This window comes from Onychomys torridus, chromosome 11 (assembly GCF_903995425.1).
Source record: "Onychomys torridus chromosome 11, mOncTor1.1, whole genome shotgun sequence".
In the NCBI taxonomy this organism is placed as follows: Eukaryota; Metazoa; Chordata; class Mammalia; order Rodentia; family Cricetidae; genus Onychomys; species Onychomys torridus.
Window position 1 is genome coordinate 15,050,171 of NC_050453.1, and position 26,523 is coordinate 15,076,693.

The 26,523-nt window shown below is 48.3% G+C and overlaps 1 protein-coding gene across 1 annotated transcript in view; it reads right to left on the reverse strand.

Moving 5' to 3' along the window:
- Positions 1-26,314, reverse strand: part of Parp1 (poly(ADP-ribose) polymerase 1) — a 69,391-nt gene extending 43,077 nt beyond the window's left edge. Inside the window, 1 exon segment of the mRNA XM_036202588.1 lies at positions 26,225-26,314. Within this exon segment, the coding sequence (XP_036058481.1) occupies positions 26,225-26,314 (90 nt within the window).
- Positions 26,315-26,523: the final 209 nt, after the last annotated feature.

Below are 26,523 nucleotides of genomic sequence, written 5' to 3' on the forward strand. Positions count from 1 at the left end.
ATACCAGTGTCGTGCGGTATTGCTGTGACAGACCTGACCATTTTTTGAGAGGAATGTGGAAGGACTTTGGAACTTTGGGCTAGAAGAGCCATTGAGTGTTAAGAGCTCTGTGGGATGTCGTGTGGGAGCTTGGAAGGTAAGAGTGTTGGGAGCAGAGCAGAGGAGGGGGGCCTGGCTTCTGAAGTTTCAGAGGGAAGTTTAAAGATCCTATCAGGGCCATTTGCTATTTTGAATTAAGATTCTGTGGTTCTGATTAGCTGGGGCTGAAGAATCAGCTGTGATTAACAAGCTACCAGAACTACTAAAGAGAAACTTTTGCATAACTGGGATACTTGATACTGGTTGGCTGGAGCTAAGAAATTAGTGGTGATTAAGAAGAGACCAGCATCACTGAAGTGAAATCTTCTGAGAAGTGTTTCTGAGAGCACAGAGAAACTGTGTTCCAGAGGCAGCCGAGGGTGTACCTCATGTTGGCAGCAGGACTTAGTCATGTGTAAGAGTCACTCAGGTGGTACTGGTTTTGAAGGCATGAAGGGGTCATGGACAGCAGCTGAGGCTTGGCACTGGGGGAGGCCACGAGAGGCCATTGGTGAAGGTGCAGCCTCAGAAGCAGTTGAAGGCTTTAGACTGAAGGGGTCATGCAAAGAAGTTGGAGCTTGGCACCATGAAGAGAACCTTGAGAGGCTATTGGTGAAGCATGCCAGGGACTGTTGTAGCTAGGGACTCCAGCATTTTGGAGATGCCAGTACCATGGGATGACCACCAGGAACAGCAGCAGCAGTGGAGTGGAGCCAGCTGGAGCCTAGAAGACAAGCTGTGTGTGCTGCAGAGGGTGGAGCTGGAGAAGTGACCCAAGCCCTTTGGAGGAGTCCAGAAGATTGCGAGTGAATCCCAGATAATTGGACATTGAGTTATTTATAATTGCTGGAGGTTCTGCTCAGTTTAGATTGTGTGGGTGTCCTGGTTCTTCCCTCTTGAAGAACGTATTTAATTTAATTTTGATTTTCAGAGGAGCTTACAGATGGAAGACTTGAACTTTTTTTGGGGGGGGGGGGTTCGAGACAAGGTTTCTCTCTGTAGTTTTGGTGCCTGTCCTGGATCTTGCTCTGTAGATCAGGCTGGCCTTGAACTCACAGAGATACACCTGGCTCTGCCTCCTGAGTGCTGGGATTAAAGGCGTGAGCCACCACCACCTGGCATACAGCAACTCTTATAAAGGAAAACATTAAATTGGGATGGCTTGCTTACAGTTTCAGAGGTTCAATCCACTATCATCATGATGGAGAACATGGTGGCATGCAGGCAGCCATTGTGCTGGCTACATCTTCAGAAGGCAACAGGAAATGGACTGTCACTGGGTGATATATTGAGCCTACCCCAAAATGACACACTTCTTCCAACAAGGCCACATCTACTTAAACAAGGTCACATCTCTTAATAGTGCCACTCCCTTTGGGGACCATTATTTTCAAACTACCACATTCTACTCCCTGGCATCCACAGGCTTGTAGCCATATCATTTACTCCAATTTCAAAAGTCCCCACAATCTATCCCAGTCTCAACAATGTTTAAAAGTTCAAAGTCTCTTTTGAGACTCATGCAATCTCTTAACTGTAACCCTCTATAAAATCAAAATAAAGAAGCAGATCACCTGTTTCCAACATATAATGGCACAAGATATACATTACCATTCCAAAACATAGGGAAGGGAGCACAGTGAGGAAATACTGGACCAAAACAAGACTGAAAACCAGCCGGGCAAACTCCAAACTCTGCATCTCCATGTCTGATATCAAAATGCTCTTCAGATCTCCAACTCTGTTCAGCTTTGTTGACTATAACACTTCTTTCTCTTGGGCTGGTTCCACTCCCTGTTAGCAGCTCTCCTTGGCAGGTATCCCTTGACTCTGGCATCGCTAACATCAACTTCACAGCTTCACACAATGGCCTCTCTAGGCCTCCATTCAGAGACACTCCTGACACATGCTTGGCCTCAGTGACTTTCCTTAGGTGTTGAGGCAAATTTCACAACCTGTTTCTTCTATTCTTAATTCTAAAGCCGAAGCTGCCAAATTGTGCTGCTTGTTGGGGCTGAAACATTCAATTACATCTTCACTGACTTTCTGTTTTTGATGGTTTCCTTTACTGCCTAAACCTGGCTATCCTTGAACTTGCTCTGTAGACCAGGCTGGCCTCAAACTCAGAGATCCGCTTGCCTCTGCCTTCTGAGTGCTGGGATTAAACACGTGCACCACACCTGGCTCAAAGCTTCTCTTTAGTCCTTTTTACAAGTAGGAAACTTAGCTGGGTGGGATCTTGCCCTGAAGTTACCACTCCCTTTATTCCATTTCTTAATCTGTTTATCTCCTTGAACACAGGATTTAGCTCTATCCCACTTCCTGGTGCTCTTTTTCTCCTCAAAATTTATATTATGTAATTTATCCTGCTCAACTTGCTCCTTTTAATTATAAATTTTCATTAGAATTACCACTAATAACCACATGGCAGAGTCTATACTAGGCTGTTTTGAGATTCCTCTGCCAATGGAATTATTCCAAAGCTCTTCACTTTAGCTGCAGGCAGACACTTTGGACAAGGGCAAAAGGCAGCTACTTTTTTCACCAAAGTATCACAAGAACAATCTCTGGCAACATACTAAAATTCATCTCCTCTGAAACCTGTCGCGGTAGCCCTCCACAGTTCATCAGCACCGCTGTCCTCCATGCTCCTACTGGTGTGGCCCACTAAGCAGTGCTTAAAGCATCCCACTGCTTTCCAAACCCAAAGGACCAAAATCCACATTTCTCCAAACAAAAACATGGTCAGGCCTATCACAGCAATACCCCACTCCTGATGCCAACTTCTGACTTAGTTAGGGTTTCTATTTCTGTGAAGAGACACCATGACATTTTCTTTGAAACCACCTCAGGGGTCTTGTGAATCTTGTTAAGTTTTTGAACATTGTAAGTTTCCTTGACTTTCTGGGATGTATGATTTTCCTTCAGGAGGAAATGTTTCAATTATGAGAAAAATTTACACAAGAATATATACTTAGTTAAAACAAGAAATTGCTAACCTTTAGGTTATGGGGATGGGGAATGAAAGCCCTTAAAAACCCAAACCAAGAAGTTTGTGCTCCTCTAACACAGACAGGCTAAGTTCTGGTGGCCTCAGAATGTGGAGGGGGCCTCTGGTGGATCTGGCCCAGGGCCAGGTGGGCCCTTGAGAGCTGGCTATGTAGTAGGGGCAAGGTGGTTGGCTGTCAGCTGCTTTGGGAGTCCACACTATCCTGACGCTATTTGCTGGACAACAGCTGTAGTGCCTACCTGTGGCAGAGCCTCTTCCTGGGGAAGGAAGAGTGAGAACACTTGCTTCCTCTCCCATCTTGAGGACCCCCTCACTCGGCTAAACCCATGTCCCTTGAGGGCAAGAGGTCACCAGCAAAGGGGCTATATCAGACTTGGCTCTGGAGTCCACTTGTTCTGTCTATGTATTCTTATGATGTAGAGGTGAAAAGTGGACTCGACTGGCTTGCGTATGAACAGTAATTCCCAGCTGGTGATGCTGTGTGGGGAGGGTATAGCATCTTTAGGAGGGGGAGGAGGTGGGTCACTGAGGGGCTGGCCTTGGGAGTTATAGCCTGGCCAGGTTTCCAGTCCAAGCCTTCTGTTTCCTGGCTACCGAGTGATAACCAGCTTCCTCTTCTCATGCTACAGCTGTGATCTGCTTCTGTCACCATGTCACCTCAGCTCGGATGGGCTGTGTGGCCTGACCCCTGTGTGAACAAATAGCATTACTCTTTGAGTGTCAATCATCACAAAACTTTTTCTAGCTGGAGTGCTGTGCAGTGACCTGCAGGGAGGGACAAGGAGCTGGGAGAAGACGGCTGGGGTGGGGGGAACCCTAACGTGGGCACCTGCTGTGCCTTCTGGGGGTGCACACATCAGGCAGTTCATGGCCACCTCTCTTCAAAGACAGGAAAGCGTGTCTTCTCTTCCCTAGACAAAATGGAACAGAAGAATCTGGGGGAACCTCCAGCTGAATGTTAAGCAAAGTCTTTCATTTAATGCATCTAAGAGATGAAATCTAAGTTTCTTTCTAAAATTGGCTTCTATACATTATTGTATCAGCTGTTTTATTCAATCTGTTCCCCTGTTTTATTCCTGTTTTAGTTATTGAAGTATTTTAAAGGTATTTTGGGGGGGATACTTGTATCTTATCATTTTAAAGAAAGTTTATAATAGCTTTTTAAAAAAATTACTTTATTTTATGTGCATGGGTATTTTGCCTACATGTATGTCTGTTTACCATGTGTCTGCCCAGTACCTGTAGAAGCCCAAAGAGAGTGTCAGATCCCTGGGGAATGGAGTTACAGGTGGTTGGGAGCTGTTGTGTGGGTGCTGGAATCAAACCTAGGTCCTCTACTGAGCCATCTCTCCAGCCCTGGTTGTAGCAGTTTTAATTGGAAAAGATTTGATGGCGGGGGAGGGAGATTCTGGTTTTATAATAATTACACTGAAGGTTTTTTCTTTTACAGCTGTTTGTGTGTGGTATGTGTATGTACGTGTGTGTGTGTGTGTGTGTGTGTGTGTGTGTGTGTGTGTGTGTGTACAATTTGAGGAATCCATTCTTTTTTGTTTTTGTTTTTGTGTTTTCGAGACAGGGTTTCTCTGTGTAGTTTTGGTGCCTGTCTTGGATTTCCCTCTGTAGACCAGTCTGACCTTGAACTCACAGAGATCTGCCTGGCTCTGCCTCCTGAGTGCTGAGACTAAAGGTGTGCGCCACCACCATAAAGAATGAGGAATCCATTCTTTCTTCCCACCAGGTGGGCCCTGGGAGTCAAGTTCAGCTCATTAGCCGTGGCAGCAAGCGCTCGCTGAGCCGTCTGTCAGTCATACATCATTCTTGCTCTCTCTAGCAACCTAACCCTGCTACCTTTCCGTGCCCTGGGGTGACACTCCTAACCACTGTCCATCCCCGCTCTTACCATGTTGCCTTTCTTCCTTTACCCTCCCTTCTGGCTTTGGAGAAGCCTTTTGGATGGGAAGAAATGAACTTACAAGCTAGCTTCTCCGTGGTTTCCTTGCTGGGATCCCTGTTCCCTCCCTACATTTAGAGTCCAGCTGCCCCAGGACAGCAAACCAAGCATGCCCGTCTCTTCAAATGTCCTCAGATAGAAGACACCCGTCAGGTAGCCGGCGGCTACAAGTGACAAAAACAGAATTTTTTCTGTTTCACTCACTTAAGCAGCAAAGAGAGCTCCTGTTCTGGCACAGAAGCTCTGAGATGGGAGGAAGACAGAGGGGCCGTGTGCAGAGCCTGAGGATGCTTCTAGCCAGCTCTTCCTCCGCTGATGGCTCAAGCAGGATTAGCCATCCAAGTCTAGCCGCATGTGACATCATAGCTGGTGGTCACAGGAAGAAAGTGAGGCTGATGACCCGAGAGACACATGGTTTACTGGCTTTGGGGAGCATGGGGACACTTGGACTGAATCGGAATTCTGTCAAGGAGGAGAGAGAAGAAATGACTGTGGGGTGGGTAATGGGCAGCTAGAGATGGGTTTGTTGATGGAAAGCAACAGCTCTTCTTTAAGGGAAATAAGAGAATAGTTTATTCTGAGTCAACTATGACTGACCATGGTCTGGGAACACAGATTCAAATTATCCCTGAATGACATCTTCCATTGCAAAGAGGTTACATGAACCTTCCCAGGCATAGAATAAAGTCATAATCAACAGATTCACCAATGACAGGTGGGAGCTCCAGGCAGGTGGGTTCTGGGAAGGCAGGGTATAACCTCTTCTATGGGTTCCAGATACTATCTGAATTCTATTCTGGGCTTAGGATGTGTGGAGGCTGGACATGTGCGATGCTGAGTCATTTCATTCCCTTGAGTTTTATCTAGTCACGTCTAACATGTGAGGGCAGGGACAGAAGTTGAGTAAATGACCATTAGAAAGAACTAAAGCTACCCAACTGCCCCGCAAACTCCGTCTCTCTACAGCCGCATTCTCTCCATGCAGATGGAGCTTCTTCACAGGGGTTTGGTTCTCGGGTTCTAGATTCTTCTCATTCCTGGTGGCTGTCTTCTGAGTCTCTTTTTGTTGACATCAACCCGAACAGTGAAAGCAAGTTGAATACATCCATGAGGAGGTGGGAAATACCCTTTGTGCAAATACGTAAGGATTTCTTTCTATACATTTTTTTTTTTTTTCATTTTTGGAAAAAGTCTCTTGTCATCCAGGCTGACCTCCAGCTCAGGATGTAGCTGAGGATGACCTTGAGCTCCTGAAGCTCCTGCCTTCACCTCTGAGGTACTGGGATTATAGGTATTTATTTACTCAGAATCTCACTACATAGCTCAAGCTGGCCTCAAACTCTCAATCCTCTGGACCATACTTTCTTAGTTTTTTGAAGGCTGGAATCACAGGTGTGTGCCACTATGTCCAGCTGACAAGGGTTTCTGAAGCCCATCGCTGTGCATTGGAGAAGGTGCTGTGACCTGCTGAACTGACCTTTTCACGTCTGAACCTGAGTCATCAGGCTGTTCCAGTTCCATGAAAACAAGCCACATGACTATCCGGGACCATTTGTCTCATTTTATATTTATCCAATTTACCTTAATTAAGTTTCCATGGTAGATTTTCTTATGAAGAAGATAATGTTCAGACTGCCTAAGTCTAATCTTCATGTCAATTAAATATAAAATGTTATCTTTCTCGTTGTAAATGAATAACTAGTGATTCAGTTTCCTGAAGTAACTTCTTTGGAATTTTAGTGAAATCAGTTTGCCAAAGCCCGGTCAGTCCTTGTGAGCTGAGGACATTTGATTCCTCAAGTTGAGAAATTAGACCAAGGAGATAAAGTACATCTGCATACCTGGATTAGTAACAAAAAGGACATGCCATTATCCTGACTGCAATTGTGTGAGGTTCCAATGACCACAACAGAAGAGGACCTTTCCTAAAAACTACTCTTCTCCATCCTGACTGTTCAACCTGGTTAACCAAGGTATCTATCAGTGTCTTGAGAGATTATTAGAGTCACTTGGGTATTGTCCAGACACACATTTATGTGTGTCACTTTTTGTTGCTGCCATAGAATGCCAGTCACAAACAACTCCCTGGGAGAAAAGATTTATTTCGGATCATGGTTTCAGAGGGCTCACTTTGTGATTGGTTGCTCTGTGTCTCTGAGCTTGGAGTGAGGGGGAACATCATGGTGATGAGAGCATGTGTCAGAAACCATTCATACTGTGACAGAAAGGAGCAGGGAGGAAGGAGGAAGGGGAGAGATGGAGTGAGTGAGTATATATAGGAAGAATGGAGGGTTGGGGAACAAACGCCCAAGGACCCATCCCCAGTGACCTAGCCTCCAGCTAGGGCCCACCTCAGGTTTCTACACTTTCAAAATAGTACCACTAGTTGGAGACCAAGATTCAAACTGTGAGACTGTGGAGGGCAGTTCATGTTCAAACTGAAACAGCTTTCAATGGGGTGGGGCTAGAGCTATGGTAACCTACTGTGGAAGTCTGTCCTGTGACCAGGCTGCCTCGAGAGGGCTACTGGAGGTGCAGTGGCATGCCACTGTCACTCAGAAAGCCAAAGGGTGTTTATTTATCACTGCCGGCGTGTATGCCTTGAAGAAACAGGAAACTAACCTCATGAATGCGTGCCATCATATTATTAGAACTTCTGGGTTTGACAGAAAAAAAAAAAACCCAGTTTTGTAAATAGAAATTCAATTTGCTTATATAACACAGCTGCTGTCATTTTAGGTTCAGCTAGATCCAGCTGCTCAAAAAAGGTCCTCAGGGTATCTCTCTGCATGTGGCCCAGCTCACTCCTGCTTGTATTATTGATATATAGGCATATGCACCCTGACTCCCAACCTACACCCCTTTGACAGCTCCAGGGGAGGAGAGCAAGTCTAGTTCACTATTTAAAAACCAATCCCAAAGACAGCTATGGTTGGCAGTAGTTAGTTACATGCCCTTTCCTAAGTCACTTGGGTAGGAAGATAAAGGGCACTGATGGGCCTGTTATTTTTGCCCAGACATATGGGCATGGTCTGCTGTTACCACTCAAGTTGTTTTGCACCCCTGTGCAGATGCATGCACGAGATGCCATTCTAGGTATGCAGAGAGACAGGCAGACATGGTTCTTGTGCTCCAGGTGTGTGCAAGCTCTCTTTGACGGGGGGAAAGCTGATTAGGGTCTGATTTCATTGCTCAGTCTCAAAGGAGCTTGTTGGAATAGAGACATGAGATTGACACTTTGAATTTTGGCTGTTCTAAAAGAGACCACAAGTGTGTTGGTGTAGCAGATGTATGGATTATATGACTCAGCACCAATCAAGAGCTTGATCTGTATCGTTTTATTTGCATCAGTGTATTATGGTGGCCTAATTTGTGTATTTCTCAAACCCATAGCCTGGAGGGTAGGGATGACAGAGCCAACAGGTATAATCATCTAATGTAGGCTCTGCATTTTGCATATAACCCATCACAGCAACACCCCCATGGACACCAAAGTCAGAAAGGGACTTCCCCACCATGGCCAATAATAGGACCTGTAACTTTGCAATCTTTGCTCCATTGCAAGATCATGGCAGCTTTGTGCTGCATTGGCTAAACCAACCAAGCCTCTCCATTCGCTCTGGCTAATATGTTCTCATTGGACACAGCCCACAAGTGAGCCTGGGCTGCTGCTTTGGGGGAGAGCACCAGCTTGTTTACAAGGTGACAAAGCATATCCCAGATGCCTACAGGTAAAGGCTCTGTTGGCCCTTTGCTCAGATCCTAAGGGAATATATGTGAGTGTGTTTTATTTATTTTAAAATTTTATTTATTTATGTTATCACTGGCGTGTGTGTGTGTGTGTGTGTGTGTGTGTGTGTGTGTGTGTAAGTCAGAGAACAACTTTTAGGAATTGATTCTTACCTTCCATAGTAGGTTTCAGGGACTGAATTCAGATTGTCAAGCTTCCATGGCAAGTGCTTTTATCAACTGGGCTGTCTTGCTGGTCCATGTAAGTGGTTATATTATTTTATTATTTTATGTGTGTGTTTTGCCTATATGTGTGTATGTGCATCATAGGCATGCTTGGTGCCTACACACATCAAAAAGGTATCAGATCTCCTGGGACTAGAGTTACAGATGGTCGTGAGCCTCCATGTGGATGCTGGGAACCAAACCCCAGCAAGGTCCTTAGCAAGAGCAACCATTGCTCTTAACCACTGAGCCCTGTTACTATTTATTATTACTTATGTTTATGTTAGAGTGTGTGTATGTGTGTGTCCACAGACTCAGAAAAGTGTACTGGATCCCCTGACTCTAGAGACATAGGTGTTTGTGAGCCGTCTCAAGTAGATGGTGGGAACTGATCCTGGGGGTCCTCTGGAAGAGCACCAAGCACTCTTCTGTACCATCACTCCAGCCCCCGGAAGTGTGTTATAAATAAAGTGATTGCTAAGATAATTTTGTACTAGATAACCTTCGTTATGTTGGACAATCTAAAAACAGATAAATAATTTGCATTGTCTAAGCTAGTGACTGCAGTGGGGTCCCTGGGGCTTCTCCTTCTCAGTTGGAGATCCATGCTACACGTGCTATGTCCTGTGAAAGGACCCTCTTTGAACATGAGAAGCATGCCGTGGAGAGAACAAAGGTCCACTCAGCGGGGCCAGCTGGTTCATCTGAGTGCTACCACAGAGCCTGTGCTGCCCGCCCAGGGGGCCAGCAACAGAAGTCCAGGGGCTTTGTGTGGCACTTCTGGGAGTCGAGGACATAGTTCTTACTCCCTCACTTGCTCCCGTGCAAGTAGTTAATAGATATATTAATTACAGTTTATATATATATAATCCCACAGTTTTGTTTCAAACACTCATTTTGGATTTATTTTATGTGTACGGATGTTTTTCCTGCCTGTATGTATTTGTACCTTGTGCATACCTCACGGAGCATTGTATTCCTTGGAACTAGAGCTATGCATAGTTGTGAGCTACTACTAGGTGCTGGGAACTGAACCCTGGTTCTTTGCAAGAGAAGCACAAATCAAATGATCTGGGGAGTGGGGCTGGAGAGATGGCTCAGCAGAGAACAGTCGCTACTCTTGCAGGGGACCTGGGCTTGGTTCCTTGCACCCATATTGCAGCTTACAATCATCTATAATTCCAGGAAAATGATATACTTTTCTGGCCTCTATGGGTATCAGGCACATGCATGGTGTACATACATACATGCATGTAGAGAGCTGCGCACAGCCGCACCCATAAGATGGCGCCGGCTTCCGCCCCCACCTTCCCGATGGTGAGTGCTCTCGGGAGTAAACAACTCCATATTTGGCTTGGTCCTAGGATCTGGCTTGCTTCCGTGAACCTGGACCTATCCGCAGTGCCCATGTGGCAGGCTGGGTTTGGCCACCCAGGGACTATTTAGGTCATGGGTGAGCTTTCCCTGGGGTCAGAAGATTGTTCAAGGTTCCTGAGTAAACTGCCGAAAGAAGAGCTCTGTGTTGGGTCTTCCTTGCTGGTTGAGGCGGTCGTGACACATGCAGGCAGAACACACAAAAATATACATATGTGTGTGTCTAACAGCAGTGAAAAGATAGGCTATACATTTGAAGGGGAGCAAGGAGGATTCCATGGGAGGGTCTGGAGGGAGGAAAGGGAACCGGAGAAATGTGATTCTATTATAATCTCAAAAAACAAAAGAAGCAATGAAAGTTGAAAAAAATTAAAAATATAACTTGGGGAGAATACTGACATCTGAGGTAGGGAGGGGTGGTTTGGGGAGCCAAGCCCTCAACTTGTGGGATCTGACACTATTTCCAAGCAGATAATGTCAGAACCAGACTGGGTTAGAGGACGCCCACATAGAGCCTGCTGGTGGGGAGAAATCAATGCCTGAACCTTCTGAGGTCACAGAAGGCATCTGGGTGGCAAGTGTGTGGTGGGAGAAACCTGAGTTCACATTGGGCTTTCCTTCTACATGATCACACCAGGGAGAGTCAAATTAAGATCCAGCTCACCTGGATGTCTGGGCAGAACTGAGGAGGGCAACTGAAGGATCACGGGTAACTCCATCATTTGCCACTGGCAGCCACAAGCGGGCCATCATCTGAGCTGAGTTGGCTTTCCAGAAGACTCTCTCTTGGAGTCAGAGAGGCCTATCTGTTCTGTTTCCCCATTGGACAGAGCAGCCCTTGTGGATGGGGGGCCAGGGCTTGGCTCAAAAGCTTGTTTTCACTATTCCTGGTTACACCCTGTTCTCAGTAACGTCGGTGTCTTGCCTGACCTGATACACTCAGCTAGTCTCTGAGCCGCCACCTCTCAACTAGAGAGAGATCAGTGAGTCACCCCTTTCTCCGTCACCACCTTGAAGGGATGAGGACTGTCGCTGTCTCCTGCCCGCCCCCTCCCACCCCTCTTCCCGCAGCCTTTAGAGTATCAAGTTGGGCGGAAGAACCCAAGAAGTCCCTGGATAAGCTATTACTACATTACCTTTGTCAATCTCGTGTCTGCAAAGCACTTCCAGGTACTAATAAAGACAGCGGTAATAACTTGTACCCAGAGAGGGTTTTTGCTTTCCAGGGCTCTCCTGCCTCTGTAATCTCATTTTAAGCAGATGATTCTGCCGAACTGAGACAAATGGTCAAGGGGAAGGGAGCAGTGAGCTCTGGAGTGTATGGCATTGCTGGTGTGATGCTGGAACTCTACACCGGTTCCTTTTGAACCTACCTGCCCCACCCCACCCCCACATCTGGACTTCTGGATACCTTGTACCTGACACCGGCAGCCTTATTTGTCAGATGTTGAAAATGAGAGTCAGGGCTGGCCAGGTGGCTCAGTGGGTAAAGGAGCTTGCCTGGCCTGATGGCCTGAGTCCAATCCCTGGAACCTGTGTAAAGGTGGAAGGAGAGAACTGACTCCACAAAGATGCCCCCTGACCTCCTCATGAGACAGACAGACAGACAGACAGACACACTAACAAAAACAAGTTTTTGAAAAAGGGAGAACTGTGAGCCAAAGCCACCTCAGCTCCTTCCCTCACTCCTTTTTCCCTCTCTCCCTCCCTCCCTTCTTCCCCTTTTTCCTTCCCACACAAAGGCAGGTTTAACCGAATGGTAGAAGCCACTGACCCTACCCGTACTATCTAACCTGCGGTGTCTGAGGGAGACAGACAAAACCAGGTAGATACTCGAAGGGTGTTTTCAATGAGACAAAACCAGGTAGACACTCGAAGGGTGTTTTCAATTCTTAACTCTTTTGCAGGGCCTCTGGGGGCTCCGATTTATAATTTCCCACCGGATCATCAGTCGCTGCGTTTTTTATTGTTTCGTTTTGTCAGTTTCCTCCCTCAACATTCCCAGCCTATTTCCTCTCCTCTCCTTCTTCCTGACATGTAGAATCCTGTACTTACCAGAAGTCTCCCGGCCTAGGTCTATGTCATACGTCTCTCATGTAGAAACCAAAGGAAAGAATGAGCGGGAAAGCAAGCTCCATGCATTCCTCAGGCAAAGACAGCTGCATCCTAAGGGCCGGCCAGGCAACAGCCATTTCGGGAGCTGGATTTGTGTGTCGGTGATGAACCTAGGGACTCACGCTCGCCTGGCATGCCCTCTAGCCCCGTGAGGCCATTTGGATGTTAGTCTCAACCTTGCTTAAGGAATAGGACAATTCCAGCTAGGCCTGGTGACACAGGTCTATAATTCCAGATACTCTAGAGGTGAGCAATATCAGGGCCTGCCTGGGCTACAAAGTGAGTTCAAGGCCAGCTCAAGGAACTGCTGAGAGTTTGTGCTAAGAGAGCTGAGGGTATAGCTCAATGGTGGTAGAACATTTGCTCTAAAGAGAAATGGGCTAACCCCCAGTGTATAGGAGGCGTGTGTGCGTGTGTGCAAGAGTGCCCGAGTGTGTGTGTGCACATGCATACATAAATAGTGTCAGCAGCTGAGAAACAAGCCTTCAATTGTATGAGCCTATGGGGGACGTTTCACGTCCAACTACCATTGGTATCATGTGGTGCACACGCACGCGCACACACACACACACACACGCACACACACACACACACGCACGCACGAGAGAGAGAGAGAGAGAGAGAGAGAGAGAGAGAGAGAGACTGTATGTGTGTAGTAGTGTATGCATTTGTGCATGTGTGTGCACGTGTGGAGGCTGCAGGGCAACACGCAGTATTTTCTTCTATTTCTCTCCACCTTATTTCCTGAGTCAGAGTCAGGGCTCACTGAGGGGCACAGTTTTCCCAGCACCAGGATTATAGGTGCATCCCACCATGCCCAGCTGTGGTGGTATTGTTTTTAAACGGGTGCTGGAGATCCCCAGAGCCTCATGTGTGTGCAGCAAGCACTTTACTGACTGAACCATCTCCCGGGTCTTGTGGGGCTCTTACACCTAGGAAATACCTATGGCTAGTGTGACGAAAGGACTGAATTGTAAACCTTTATCTAATGTCAATTAATTAAAATTTCTATTTAGACAGCTGTTTGCAGCTAGTGCTGCCCTGTTGGACACTGTGTGGTAATGCAGCAATGCAGTAATGCAGTAATGCAGCAATGCTTTCTTGTCCAGTTACCAGCAAACGCTCTTCAGCTTTCCTTTTGCCCTGAGCATCCTTAGGGAACAGTCTGTGCCTTCTTCCACGGACTGGACGGAAGGTCTGGCTTTAGGACTTTCAGGGAGGAGAGGAAGAAGAAGAGACAGGGCGGGCATGTGGGTTGTGACTTTCAGTCATCACCTGGGGACCTGAAGCTAGAAAGGAGTGGAGGTCAGGGTATTCACCTGGCCCTGTTGAGAGAGGGTATGAGGGGCCCACAAACCTGGATACCGGGGTCTCTAATGCAGTTGATATTAATAGGTCCACTTGGCACTCAGACTGGCCTGTGGGCCGTGGAATTTCAAATAGAAGTCAGCACTACACTCGGAGAATTTATTTATTTATGTTTACTTCGTTTTTCGAGACAGGGTTTCTCTGTGCAGCCCTGGCTGTCCTGGAACTTTCTCTGTAGTCCAGGCTGGCCTCGAACTCACAAGAGATGCACCTGCCTCTGCCTCCCGAGTGCTGGGACTTCAGGAGTGCGCCACCACCGGCCCGCTGAGATTTTATTTTGGTTTATGCACATTACAGTTAAGACAGCTGGACTGTGGCCTTGGAGGCCCTTACTTCCCGGAACCTTGCTTATTCTGCAGTTGCTTTGTGCTCTGACTTCTGGTTACAAGGCTTCAGAGAAGGAATCGCCCCTGGTAGGTCTCTTTCCGGCATGACCCGAAGTTGCTGTTCTGGACTCCTCCTCCATCTTGGGGCCATCCTGGACTTCTGTGTGTTGCGCCCCAGCTACTGTGGCTGGAAGGGGCTGCTGTGCTCTGTTTGCGGGGCAGCTCCAGCCCTTTTCTGTTTTGACTCATGGCGCCATAGCTGGTTAAAGACGGGAGGGTGTATTCGAGGGCTAGGGAAGCGGGAACGTGGAAAGAACAGTGGAGATAGCGAGGTAGCAAGAGAGAGAGAGAGAATTAGAGGGAGTAAGTGCCAGAATGTGGTGGTGGTGGTGGTGGTGGTGGGTTTATAAGGAGGGTGAGTGGCTCAGGGGAGACTCACACCAGGAGACTGGTGAGGGGCTTTGAAATGTATAACAGAGACTTTTGAAACTGAGGGAGCCTGGAGGCCAGCATGAGCTTTGATATGCACATAGGCGCTCCAAGTAGCCATATGTCCCTTTTGTCAGAGGTAAGGGAAATGCTTCCTTTTGGCAGAAGGGAACCAGTTTCACAAGTTCCGGAGGAATGCTGGATCTTATTTATTTATTTATTTATTTATTTATTTATTCATTTATTTATTTATTTAAAGATTTATTTATTTATTTATTATACATACAATATTCTTCCTGCATGTGTCCTTGCAGGCCAGAAGAAGGCACCAGATCTCATTACAGATGGTTGTGAGCCACCACGTGGTTGCTGGGAACTGAACTCAGGACCTCTGGAAGAGCAGTCGGTGCTCTTAACCACCAAGCCATCTCTCCAGCCTGCTGGATTTTACTGAGCCACCAGAAATCTTATAGTCCAGTTTGAGATCAATTCTGGATGTATGGAGTGCCTTTTGGAGTTTGGGAAATTGGAATTACCTTTGGACCTGACAGAGGACAAGCGTGTGTGGGCTAGCCTCTTAACTTTCCTAGCTTACCCTGGGGTGATTCTCGCCAACCTGGTGGCAGGTGAAAATCTCTTCTCCTATGTTCTGCTTCTCTTCCTGCCCCCTTCCTCTCCAGGCCTGTGGCTGACCGGATGCCATCCTAGGAGCAACTTGGGTCAGAGGTACAGTCTTCATGCTGTCACCACTGTTGGCCCACAGCTGCCCCTCTGCTGATATGTACAGATGCTGTCCCCTCGGGGGCTGTCACCGACTCTCCCTCTCAAACAACTGTGGCTGCAACTTCTCCCTGGAGCCACTGACCACGGCTGCTGTGGATGCTTCATCAGTGGGCTACAGTGCAGAGAGCCTAGCTATGGGTGTCAGGTGCAGGCCCTTCACTGAGGTTGGGGACTCTCACTGACAGCTTCAGGTCCTGGGGAAACTGGAGAAGAGGGTATCCAGAAGGATACTCTTAAGTCTAAGTGTTGAGTGTCGCCCTTCACCTCTGCTTGCTTATACCTCCTGTATGTATTGAGCCTAGCCTTGGGACAGGGACCAAAAGGGACAAAGGAAAAGCTAAAAAAGAACAGCACAGTTTCTGTTTTCAACAATTTCTCTAACCTGACTATGATTCCAACCCTAACTGTTACCACATCCCTGACACCAATCCTAATTTGATTTTCTTTTTCTTTCCTAACTTTTTTTTTTTTTTTTTGAGACAGGGTCTCACTCTGTAGCCCAGGCTGGCCTCAAACTAACTGCAATCCTCCTGCATAAGACCCTTTGTTGGACTTACAGGTATAAACCTCTATACCAGGCTTTTAACCCTCACCTCTGTTCCATGACGACTTCTGTGTCAACCCAGATTGCCATCCTCGTGGTGATACTATATTTGTAAAATGTGATTTATTTGTATATTAATAAAGTTGCCTTGGGGTCAGAGCAAGCCATAGCAGAAGCTGGGTGGTGGTGGTGGTGGTGGTGGTGGTGGTGGTGGTGGTGGTGGTGCACGCCTTTAATCCCAGCACTTGGGAGGTAGAGCTAGGCAGATCTCTGTGTGTTCAAGGACACAGCCAGCATGGAGACACATGCCTTTAATCTCAATACCAACCATAGAAGACCTGGAGGTCTGTTCAGACAGGCAGTGATGAGGAGGTCATGTGGCTGGGTTTACAACCAATGAGAGAGCAGAACAGAAAGTTTATATAGAAGACTGGACACACAGAAGTAGGTCTCTTGTGGAGAGGAAAGACAGCAGAAGCAGTGAAGGGTAAGGCTCTCAGCTATTGCTCTGACCTCTTGGTTTTTAACTCTGCAACTGGCTCTGTGTGTCTTATTTAACAAGCCGGTTACATCTACACATCCTAGCTTGTCTTCTCACTACACCCTCGCTCCGAAACCAAGTGCACCCCGCCAGGTGGGCTGCTCTGACAGGGCCTGGTGTCAGCTGTCCACACCTCTGCCTCACACAGGCTGGGTTAGCAGCATGTGGTGGGGGCAGTTGGCTGGGCTATCGTCTTCTGGGACCTGAGTCCGCCAGCCTATAAGGATACTGGTGGAGTTGTGTGACCAGTTGGGAACAGAGAATGCCACTTCACCGACTTGGAGTTGAAATACAATTGCAGCCGATTGTGCTTATTTCTTTTTCACTGGCTTGGGTTTAGTAGTTTTTGAATTCATCCTTTAAGTGTATGTAAATTATCCACGCCAGCCCTGAATCCAGCAGTTTGGGAAAGGACTGTGATTTTTCCTATGATGACTGTAATTTTTGTGGGAGGGCTCTGTACCACCTCCTACGGGCACTGTCTCTGGGCTGAGGCCCAACTGAAGATTCAAACGAGGCATGAAAGAGCATTAGCTAAATCCACAGGAACAACGAACGGTCTTTAGCAAGCAGAAGAAAAGCAGCTGATGCTCTCTATTCCATACCATTCAAAAAATGTGTCTGGGATACGTGCAAGGTTCTAGGAGCCACACCGCCTGAGAAGGCCATGGAAGGGGACACAGGGGTGAGGACACAAAGCCAGAACAGAACTCACCCTCACCACCTCTGCCCCCCATTCCATGTTGCAGTATCAGGTCTTCTTGTGTATCCTGTGGAACTGAACCCCCTCTTGTGTGAGGCAGTGCCCTATGGAGAAACAGAAGTATGTGGTCCGCAGGAATCTTGGGGGAGCATCACTGAAAGGTGGGAGCAGGGAAAGGCAGCTAACTAGGGATGTTTGGGCACCCAGGCAGTGCTGTTCTCCAGAAGCTCTGGACGGTGCTGGCTGAGGGGGAGGAGGGGAAGGCATCCTTTGAACATGAGGTTGGAGCCAGGTAAAGGAGGAACTTCTGAGTTGGGTCACAGTCTTAGAAGGATATAACTCTTTAGGGCAGAGATGAGAGGAAGTGGGAAGGTAATGGGGGAGTGGTAGGAGGTGGGAGGGTAGTGGGGATGGGAATTTCCAGACTTTTTCTCCCTGCTAATGGTGGTTTGTTTTAATTTTTTGAGACAGTCTCTTAAGAAGCCTGATCAGCCTTGAACTCTGCATTAGTTACTTCTTTTCCTTGCAGAGGTAAAACACCTTCCTACTCTTGAGGGTATTTGTTCATCTAATAAAGTTTACAAGATGAAGTATCTCAGGCTCCCAGTTTGGACTTTTCTGTGGGAGTGTCTTAATTTAGCACACGGGGACCTGATCCAGCTGCACTCTATCCAGAAGGCATGAAGAGGCCTTAGGGCTTTCTCCTCCTGCAGATTCCCACCCCAGGTCATTGCAGCCCTGCCCTGACCATGTTCCCTGTTCTTGGTGACACTGGGACCACCTGAGAGAGCAGCATTGAGTCCAGGAGAACTAAGTCCACATTCGAGCTTAACTGTTAGGAAGGATAAATGAAACATTTTATCTAAGAAGTGCCATTTTTCTCTGAGGCCCCAACCTCCCAGTGTCTGGCTCGCTGTAGATGCACAACAGGTGTTGAACAGTTGAGGAGAATGCAGCCAGGATGGGAATAGGGCCTGGAATCTCCAGAGGGACTTGGAAGCATATTCTAATGGGGTCCAGGTCAAGAGGGGTCCCCTGGGTAGCCAGCAGTATCCTAGAGGGACCGGAAATCTCCTTTTCAAAGTTATCAAAGTAGCATGGGCATGCTTGTCCTTCATTTGGTGATGTCAGAAGTCTTCTCCCACAACAGTGGATCTTTACTCTTTTGTGGCCCACTTCCCAGAGATCACACACTTAGCAAAGTGGCCTCCCCTTGCAGATGGTTTCTGCAATAGAAAAAAGGGTGGAAATTGGCTAAATGTCCACCCCAAGGTGAGTGAGCGCCCTGCAGCACGAGACGCAATGAAGCCTCTTCTCATGTGTCCATATAGAGTAAGACACATGGAGGGCAGGAAACGAGACGAGTTAGTGTAGTGTGTTACCAGAGAGAGAGAGAGAGAGAGAGAGAGAGAGAGAGAGAGAGAGAGAGAGAGAGAGAGAGAGAGACAGAGAGAGACAGAGAGAGAGAGAGAGACAGAGAGACAGAGACAGAGAGAGAGACAGAGAGAGAGACAGAGAGAGACAGAGAGAGAGAGAGAGAGAGAGAGACAGAGAGAGAGAGACAGAGAGACAGAGAGACAGAGAGAGACAGAGAGAGAGAGAGACAGAGAGAGAGAGACAGAGAGAGAGAGACAGAGAGAGAGAGAGAGAGAGAGAGAGAGAGAGAGAGAGAGAGAGAGAGAATATCTGTATGTGTGGTGCTCATGATACGAATGTTACGCTAGGTGCTCAGGAACACCCAGCTGGTAATGCCACATTTGAGCAAAGAACCAAGGCAGGCAGAGTTGCCCATGTGTATGGGCACATGGGGTCTATATGTAGAATCATGTGTTCAGTCATCAAGGAAACCAGGCCATTCAGTTTGTTGCCTCTCAGGGAAGAGAGGCTGGATTTGAAACAAGGATAAGAGGGATTCATTGGACTATTTTTTTTTTTTTAATGTAGCCAGGCATTGCTTACTGATGGAGACAGTCTAAGAAATATGTAAGGAAGACTTTGTTAGGTGATTTTTGCCATGGTACAAAAGTCATAGCGTGTATGACATCAACCTAGGTGGTACAGGCTGATCACTTGACCGAGTTTCTTCCTTTTCTCTTCATTATTATTCCCTGAATGTTAGAGTATAGCAATCATTTACACAGCATTCTCATTGTATCACATATTACAAATAATGTTCAGGAGATCTAAGTCTACAAGAGGATATGAAGCGATTATACAGAGTCTATGCTATTCCATATAAAAGCATTAGGAATTTTGTCTTTGAAAAAGATCCCGGAGCCAATCTCCAGTGTATTGGGCAGCTTTCGGTCATTGCTGCAAAATGCCAGACACACCCACTGCTGTGGATATCACTCTGTGTAAATAAAGTTCTGATTGGCCAGTGGCCAGGCAGGAAATATAGGCGGGACAAGAGAGAAGAGAATTCTGGGAAGTGGAAGGCTGGATGAGACACCACCAGCCGTCGCCATGAGAAGCAACATGTAAAGACACTGGTAAGCCACAAGCCATGTGGCAAAATATAGACTAACAGAAATGGGTTAATTTAAGATAGGAGAAGTAGATAACAAAAAGCCTGCCACAGCCATACAGTTTGTAAGCAATGTAAGTTTCTGTGTGCTTTCTTGGTTGGGTCTGAGCGACTGTGGGACTGGCGGGTAAGAGAGATTTGTCCTGACTGGGCCAGACAGAAAAACTCTAACTACAACCCACCTTCTGAGGAAAGGTTCAGGTGAGCTAATGGTTTCAAAGGTTTTTGTTCCCAACCATGCTGCTCTAGGCCTGTGATGAGACAGCACATCATGGAAGCGGGTAGGCTGGACCATTCACTTCGGGGCTTCACAGTCCTCTTCTGGGCATAGCCCAAAGACACGACTTCCTCCCACTAGGCCCCACCTTCTTGAAGGTTCCATATCCCTCTTTCCAATAGCTCTATGGACTGATGATTGAGCCTTCAACACATGGGCCTTTTGGGGGACATTCCAGAACCAAACTCTAGCAGCTACCTGGAGAAGGATTGTGTATAGTCTTCTACACAAATCCTCTTCTCAGTTGTACACTTAGCTTTCCTTGCTGCCCCCAGGTTCTGGGTGCCTCGGGCTTTCTGCTCACAAGGAGCCTTCTTCCCAAACACTTCAAGCCTGCGTCTCCATCTGCTTGCTTTCTCTCAGACTTGGTTGAAACCTGTCTATAACTATTTCCTTTTATAGTCTCTTTCTTTTTGTGTTTATGTTGTCAAAAAATGCACCTGCTTTCCTGTTAGTGGGATTTTTAGGTGAAAGGCTAAACATAGGTATCTGTGTCTACTAGGCCTCAGTGTTTCTCTGATGGCTCCTGACCTCCTCCTGATGTTCTCAGCAGAGGCTGAGCACTGGTACCACAGCTTTCCAGCATGTCTGGTAGTGTCCAGTCTTTGGCGTCTCCTGCTGAGGAGTCAGAACCAGTGAGAAATGAGTGATCACCTCTGGCTCCACCTGGGGACACTGTGACACTGGGAACCTTTGCCTGTGAGGATGACTTCTAGGGTGTCATTTGTTTTAGGGGCCAGCCCGCTCAGTCCCGTTCTGGCTTGGTGGTGGGGCCCGAGAAGCTGATAGCAGAAGCCAGCCTGGGCGCAGGAATTCTGGCACCAGGATCAGTGGTGGCTGGGAGAATGGAGACAAGAGAACATCAAGCACCCAGCTGTGGGAGGGGCAGTGGTCCCAAGGGGTAGCACATGGTGCTGGCTCTGCACCCATGCAACGGCCAGAGTCAGTTGTTTGGACAGACAGTCACTTGGTCTTGGGATGTCCAGCCTCCTGAGGAAGGTACCTAGGCCTGATTTTAGGGGAGGGAGAATACTCATTTCCACGCCTGCCTCAGGGCAGGAGTGTAGAACAATACTGATCACAATTATTGGCATGGAGATAGAGGAATAGCAAGTCAGACAATGGGTCTCTGTGACTTTGAGCACAAGTCACAGCTTGCAATGTGACTCCCATGTAACACTTGTCTCCTCCATGTCTTACCATTCATATGACATCACCTCCTGGGACCCATGTTTGGGAACTGCTGTCCCAAGGCTATCACAGAGATGGGGATTGATCAGGGCTTCCTGCCAGTTTGGTGGGTAAGGTTCAGGAAGGTGACACATTGTCTTGCACTGGGAACATGGCAGGTTGCAGAAACCCTGAGCTGGACTAAGAGAGAGCCAATGTACATCTACATAGGGAACGTTTCATGGGAATTATCTCCTTTAATCCTTCCAGCAACAACCTGCCATGGTCAGGCTTCTCCATGAGCAGACACGGGGGCAAAGCCCAGGGGTTGGACAGGTTGGCAGGGCCCAGCTCGTACATGACTGATCCAGGATCCAAACTGTCCTGACCTGAAGCCAAAGGCCATCTTTCCCCCTCTACCTCTCTGTCTCCAAGGCGGGAGTCATGTTCCTTCAAGAGCTGAGTGGCTTGCCACCCTGATTTCAATGCTTCTGGTGAAAGTTCCAGAGCTGATATTGAAGCCAAGCAAAGCCCGGGATTAGCCAGTGGCTCCGTTCCCTGAGGATTTCTCCCCTAACCTCAACCCTCTATCAGAGGTAGCTAAGTACCAGTGTTAGGGGTGGGGACATGGGGGATTGTCCTAGATCACGACAGGGCTGAATGTTCAATTCTTCCTTCCTTCCTTTCTTCCTTCCTTCCTTCCTTCCTTCCTTCCTTCCTTCCTTCCTTTTCTCCTTCCCTCCCTCCCTCCCTCTTCCTCCTCCTCCTCTTCCTCCTCATCCTCTTCCTCCTCATCCTCTCCCTCCTTCTTTTGTCAAGGGAGGAGTTTTCTGTACATACCTGGCTGTCCTGGAACTCACTCTTGGAACTGGCCTCAAACTCAGAGATCTGCCTACGTCTATCTCCCGAGTGCTGGGATTAAAGGTGTGCACCACCACTGCCCAGCCTCAATCCTTTCTTGAGCCTCACAGGTCCATCCAGTTAATTGGGTTGGAGGAATCTGCAAGCTAAGATCAGGCGTTCACCCCATCCAGGGGGCTAGTGTAGACTGTTCTTCTGTGTTCAAAGTTGCACACCCAAATCCACTTCTAGCCGCTGTCCTGTCTCTGAGAGAGGTTCAGATAGAGGGGAAAGCCATAGACACAGGGGTCCCAATGTAAAAGAAGAACTAGAAATAGCCTCAGCTAAAGAAGTCTGGAGCCGGGCGGTGGTGGCGCACGCCTGTAATCCCAGCACTTGGGAGGCAGAGCCAGGCGGATCTCTGTGAGTTCGAGGCCAGCCTGGTCTACAGAGCGAGATCCAGGAAAGGCTCCAAAGCTACAGAGAGACCCTGGAGATGCGGGAATGGCTGGATAGGGACATAGACAGGCACAGATATTTAGACAGCCACAGAGTATCTGTGGGCAAAGGCACCCTGAAAATAGCTGCCACCCCGGCAGACCGCTTTGCAGGTCCTTCAGCAGCCATGCAAGTGAGGCACGTGTAGACAAGACGCTATCCATCCTGGCATTTTCCCCCAAGCAACAGGACACGGGAACGCCATACACCCTGGGTTTCCTCTGTCCCTTGTTCCCCATCTGTCATTTGCAAAAGCGCTTCATTCATTGTGCTCTGGGGTCTGTCTTGTGGGACCTGTGCCGGCCGGAGGCGTAGCTCCAGATGCAGTGGGCTGACGTGGTAAGTGGTACCCGGTGGAAATGCTTCTCTCAGCGAGTGCTTCATTGAGGAACCCAGGGGGTTCTGAGAGGATCAGGGAAGATGTCCCCTGAGGAAGTGCTGCTGAGGCTGGAGCTGAAGAAGCACAGAAGTGAGACAGAGCTCTGTAGTTGGGAACGCCGCCACCGTGAACTGAACAGTGACAGGGGTACAAGGAGAGTGGAAGTGAGGCAGGGGCCTCCTTAGCCAGTTGCTGTCTGCTGGACCTCTGACCACCCCTGAGCATGCGGACCCCCACCTTGTTCCTCCCAATTGCAATCCCAGGGCACTGTCACCCTCCCTGCCCCACTCAGGTTATTGGGGACATTGCCTGGTCCCAAGATTACATAAATTATTCCCTTCATCACATAACCTGCCCTGATGTCACACGAGTCTTGGCTAAAAGACCTTAGGACCCAAGCCATAACTCAGAAACCCTTTCAGCAGAGTAAGTGGCCCTTCAAATCTCAGAGTAAGGAAGGGGCGCCGGAAACTCATGGTACAGTCCCCTTTAGTTCTGCTGTTTGCTGGGGGTTGGGGGGGTGGAATTCTGGCTTGACCTCCCTGGAGCCACGGGATGGGGGGGCACCCCCAGAACCTGGCCCTGACCCAGCCTACTCCCACCTACCCTCCCCTGGGCTGATTGTCCCCACCGGAACACCCTGAAGGGCACGTGGTGGGGAGGAAGAAAGGGATGCCATCACTGGGCTTTGCTGGGTGCTTCCGTACATCCTGCCTCTCTACAACCAGACCTGCTCTGTCATTTCCTTTGATTAAGGTTCTGTTTTCCCTCAGCCCACTGGATCCATCTTCAGTTATTTAATTCTAACTGTAATAAAAAAACAAAGCAAAAGCATCGAACTGCACAGAAATGCATTATGAGGCTGCCTAGCAAACGGCAGGCCTGGGAGTTGCGGGGTGGGATGGAGCAGATAGGAACCCACAGGGCTCTGTCATTTCCTGGTGCTCCTGCACTTACATCTGAGCATGCCCACTGAGGCTGAGTGAGGGCTGGGAGATGCACTTAGCATATGCCAGGGGATTTGGGGGGCAGGGGGAGAGACTTATGCTGACCTTGATAGCAGGGGTTGTCTCCTTTAGTCTTAGCCACTTACTTTTGGGGTGCATGTGTGCCAGGTCCTGAGTCTCTCCCTAGCTGTGTTGTACGGTTCATATCCCAGCACCCTGTGGGAGACAGCTTGAGGCACACTTACAGAAGTTTTGTCTTAAACTGAAACCACATGCTCTGATTGCCCCATCAACCCCGACTCCAACCATACTGTCCAAACTATTCTTACATGCTTTTTGGGGTGGGGGAAGGCAGGCTCTTACTGTATTGCCTGGGTTGTCTGGAACTCTTTCTGCCTCAGCCTCCTGAGGCTAGGCCCATGGGTCCACACTGCTGTTCCCTCTCTTGGAGGGTGTCTATCTTGGAGCCTCATTGCCTTCCCTCTACTCTTGCCTCAACCCTAGTCAGCTCTGACACCCAAGTCTTGATTCTCTCTGGCTGCCCTAGAACTCTCCTCTGGACCAGTTAGCTCATTCTGTAGGAGAGACAACTGTCAAGGTCTAGAACAACCTCTACTTTGAGGTTTTTAAGTACTTTTACAGAAATCTACAAAGTCAGCACCAACACATTTTCCCCTACATAAGAGTGTATGCGTCTTTTCTGTGTCTCCCTGTTCTCAGGCCTAGCACCTTGATCTCACCATAGTGTGCTATAAAACCCAGGCACAGGGATGGAGCTCAGTTGGTCGAGTGCTCACCTAGTGTGCTGGCCAGTGTATGTCAACTTGACACAAGCTAGAGGCTTTTTAGAAGAAGGAACCTCAATGGAGAAAACGCCACCGGATTGGCATGTGGTGCATTTCCTGGATTGATCCTTGATGTGGGAGGGCCCAGCTCGCTGTGGGAGGTGCCACTCCTCTGCTGGTGGTCCTGGGTGATGTAAGAAAGCAGCTGGGGTGAGCCAGTAAGCCAGAGCCTCTGCTTCAGTTCCTGCTTCCAGATGCCTGATTTCCTTTGATGAAGGACCAGGATGTGGAATTATAAGCTGAAATAAAGCCTTTTCTTCCCAAGTTGCTTTTGGTCATAGTGTTTAAACACAACAATAGAAACCCTAACCAAGACACCTAGCACATGTGAGGCCCTGGGTTCGAGCCTCACTGGTACATAAACTGGGTGTGATGGTGCACACTTGTAATTCCAGCACTTGGTTGGTGGAAGCAGGAGGATCAGAAGTTCAAGGTCACCCTTGGCTATCTTATGAGTTTGAGGCCAGTGAGGGTTACACAAGACCCTGTCTCAGAAATAATTAAGTAGATAGAGAGATGGCTCAACATTTAAGAGTACTTGGACTCAGCGTGGGTCCCAGCACTGACTTCAGGCAGCTCACACTTGTGCCTGACTCAAAGCTGAGTCCAAGCATAGGTTCCTACTGGGGTCAGGTCAAGGAGGCTGGCCACATCTGAGCCCCAGTTGCTTCTTTTAGACCAGAAATTCCCACAAGAGGTTTAGATCCAAAGAATTTCAAGAGTTAAACACTTTCATCGTCTGCCTAGGGATAGAACAAGCCCCGGCAGTAAGCATCCTTCGTGCCCTGCGGGGCTAGTTCTGACCCTGCCATTCTTGTGGAAGGACTGCTGGGTTCCAGTGGAGGTCCGGAGTCACCAGGAGGGGCACATCTGTTTCAACACTTCACCTACAGGGTCCATTGCTCTGTGCTACAGAGCAGCCGCAGTCCTGGCTGAACCTGCCCATCGAGCATTGGATGGAAAATCCGCTCTAGAGGCTGGCGAGGTGGCTTGTGGGTAAGAGCACGTGCTGTCCTTGCAGAGGACCCAAATTCGATTCCTAGCACAATCATTTATAATTCCAACTCCAGGGGCCAGGATGCCCTCTCTGGCCTCTGCCTCTGGCCTTCACCTGTGGCCTCTGTGAACACGTGTGAATTGACTGACAGGTACATCACCCCACTCCCACAAATTTTAAGAATAATAAAAAGAGGAAGAAAATCAAGTGTGAACTCTAGAGCTGCCTGACTTGAGGGCCCCTCCGGAAGCCCACTTTTAGGAGCTGGTCTAGGTGCTGACCTCAGGCTCTGGGTCCTGTCCTTAGGAGGGACAGAGGAGGAAGCCGGGGAATTCTGTGTCGGCCAAGAACTCAAGCTCTGGGTCCAAGCTATTCTGAGTTTGACACCTGGCTGTGTCACAAGCTGGGTGGCTTTGGGAATGTTGCTTAACCTCTCTGAGGCTGGTTTCCTCATCTGAAATATGGAGTTAATCATGCTTCTTTCTCTGGAGGCCCCTACGTGTAAAAGGCTTAGTGGAAAAGAAGAGCTTGACTGATGGCAGCTGACACCACTGCCACTAGATCACACTGGTGGCTCAAGGCGGCCATTTCCCCGGATAACCTGACTGGGTCCATATTCAGCTTCAGTATGTTCCTCCTTGGATCTCAAGGCGGCCATTTCCCCGGATAACCTGACTGGGTCCATATTCAGCTTCAGTATGTTCCTCCTTGGATCGGACCACATGTCGTGTACTGCTAGGCAGGGGACATCAGAGGGAAATTCCGTGTTACGTAATATGCTTAAAGGTATCTGTGTGGGGCTGGAGAGATGGCTCAGTGGTTAAGAGCACTGGCTGCTCTTCCAGAGGACCCAGGTTCAATTCCTAA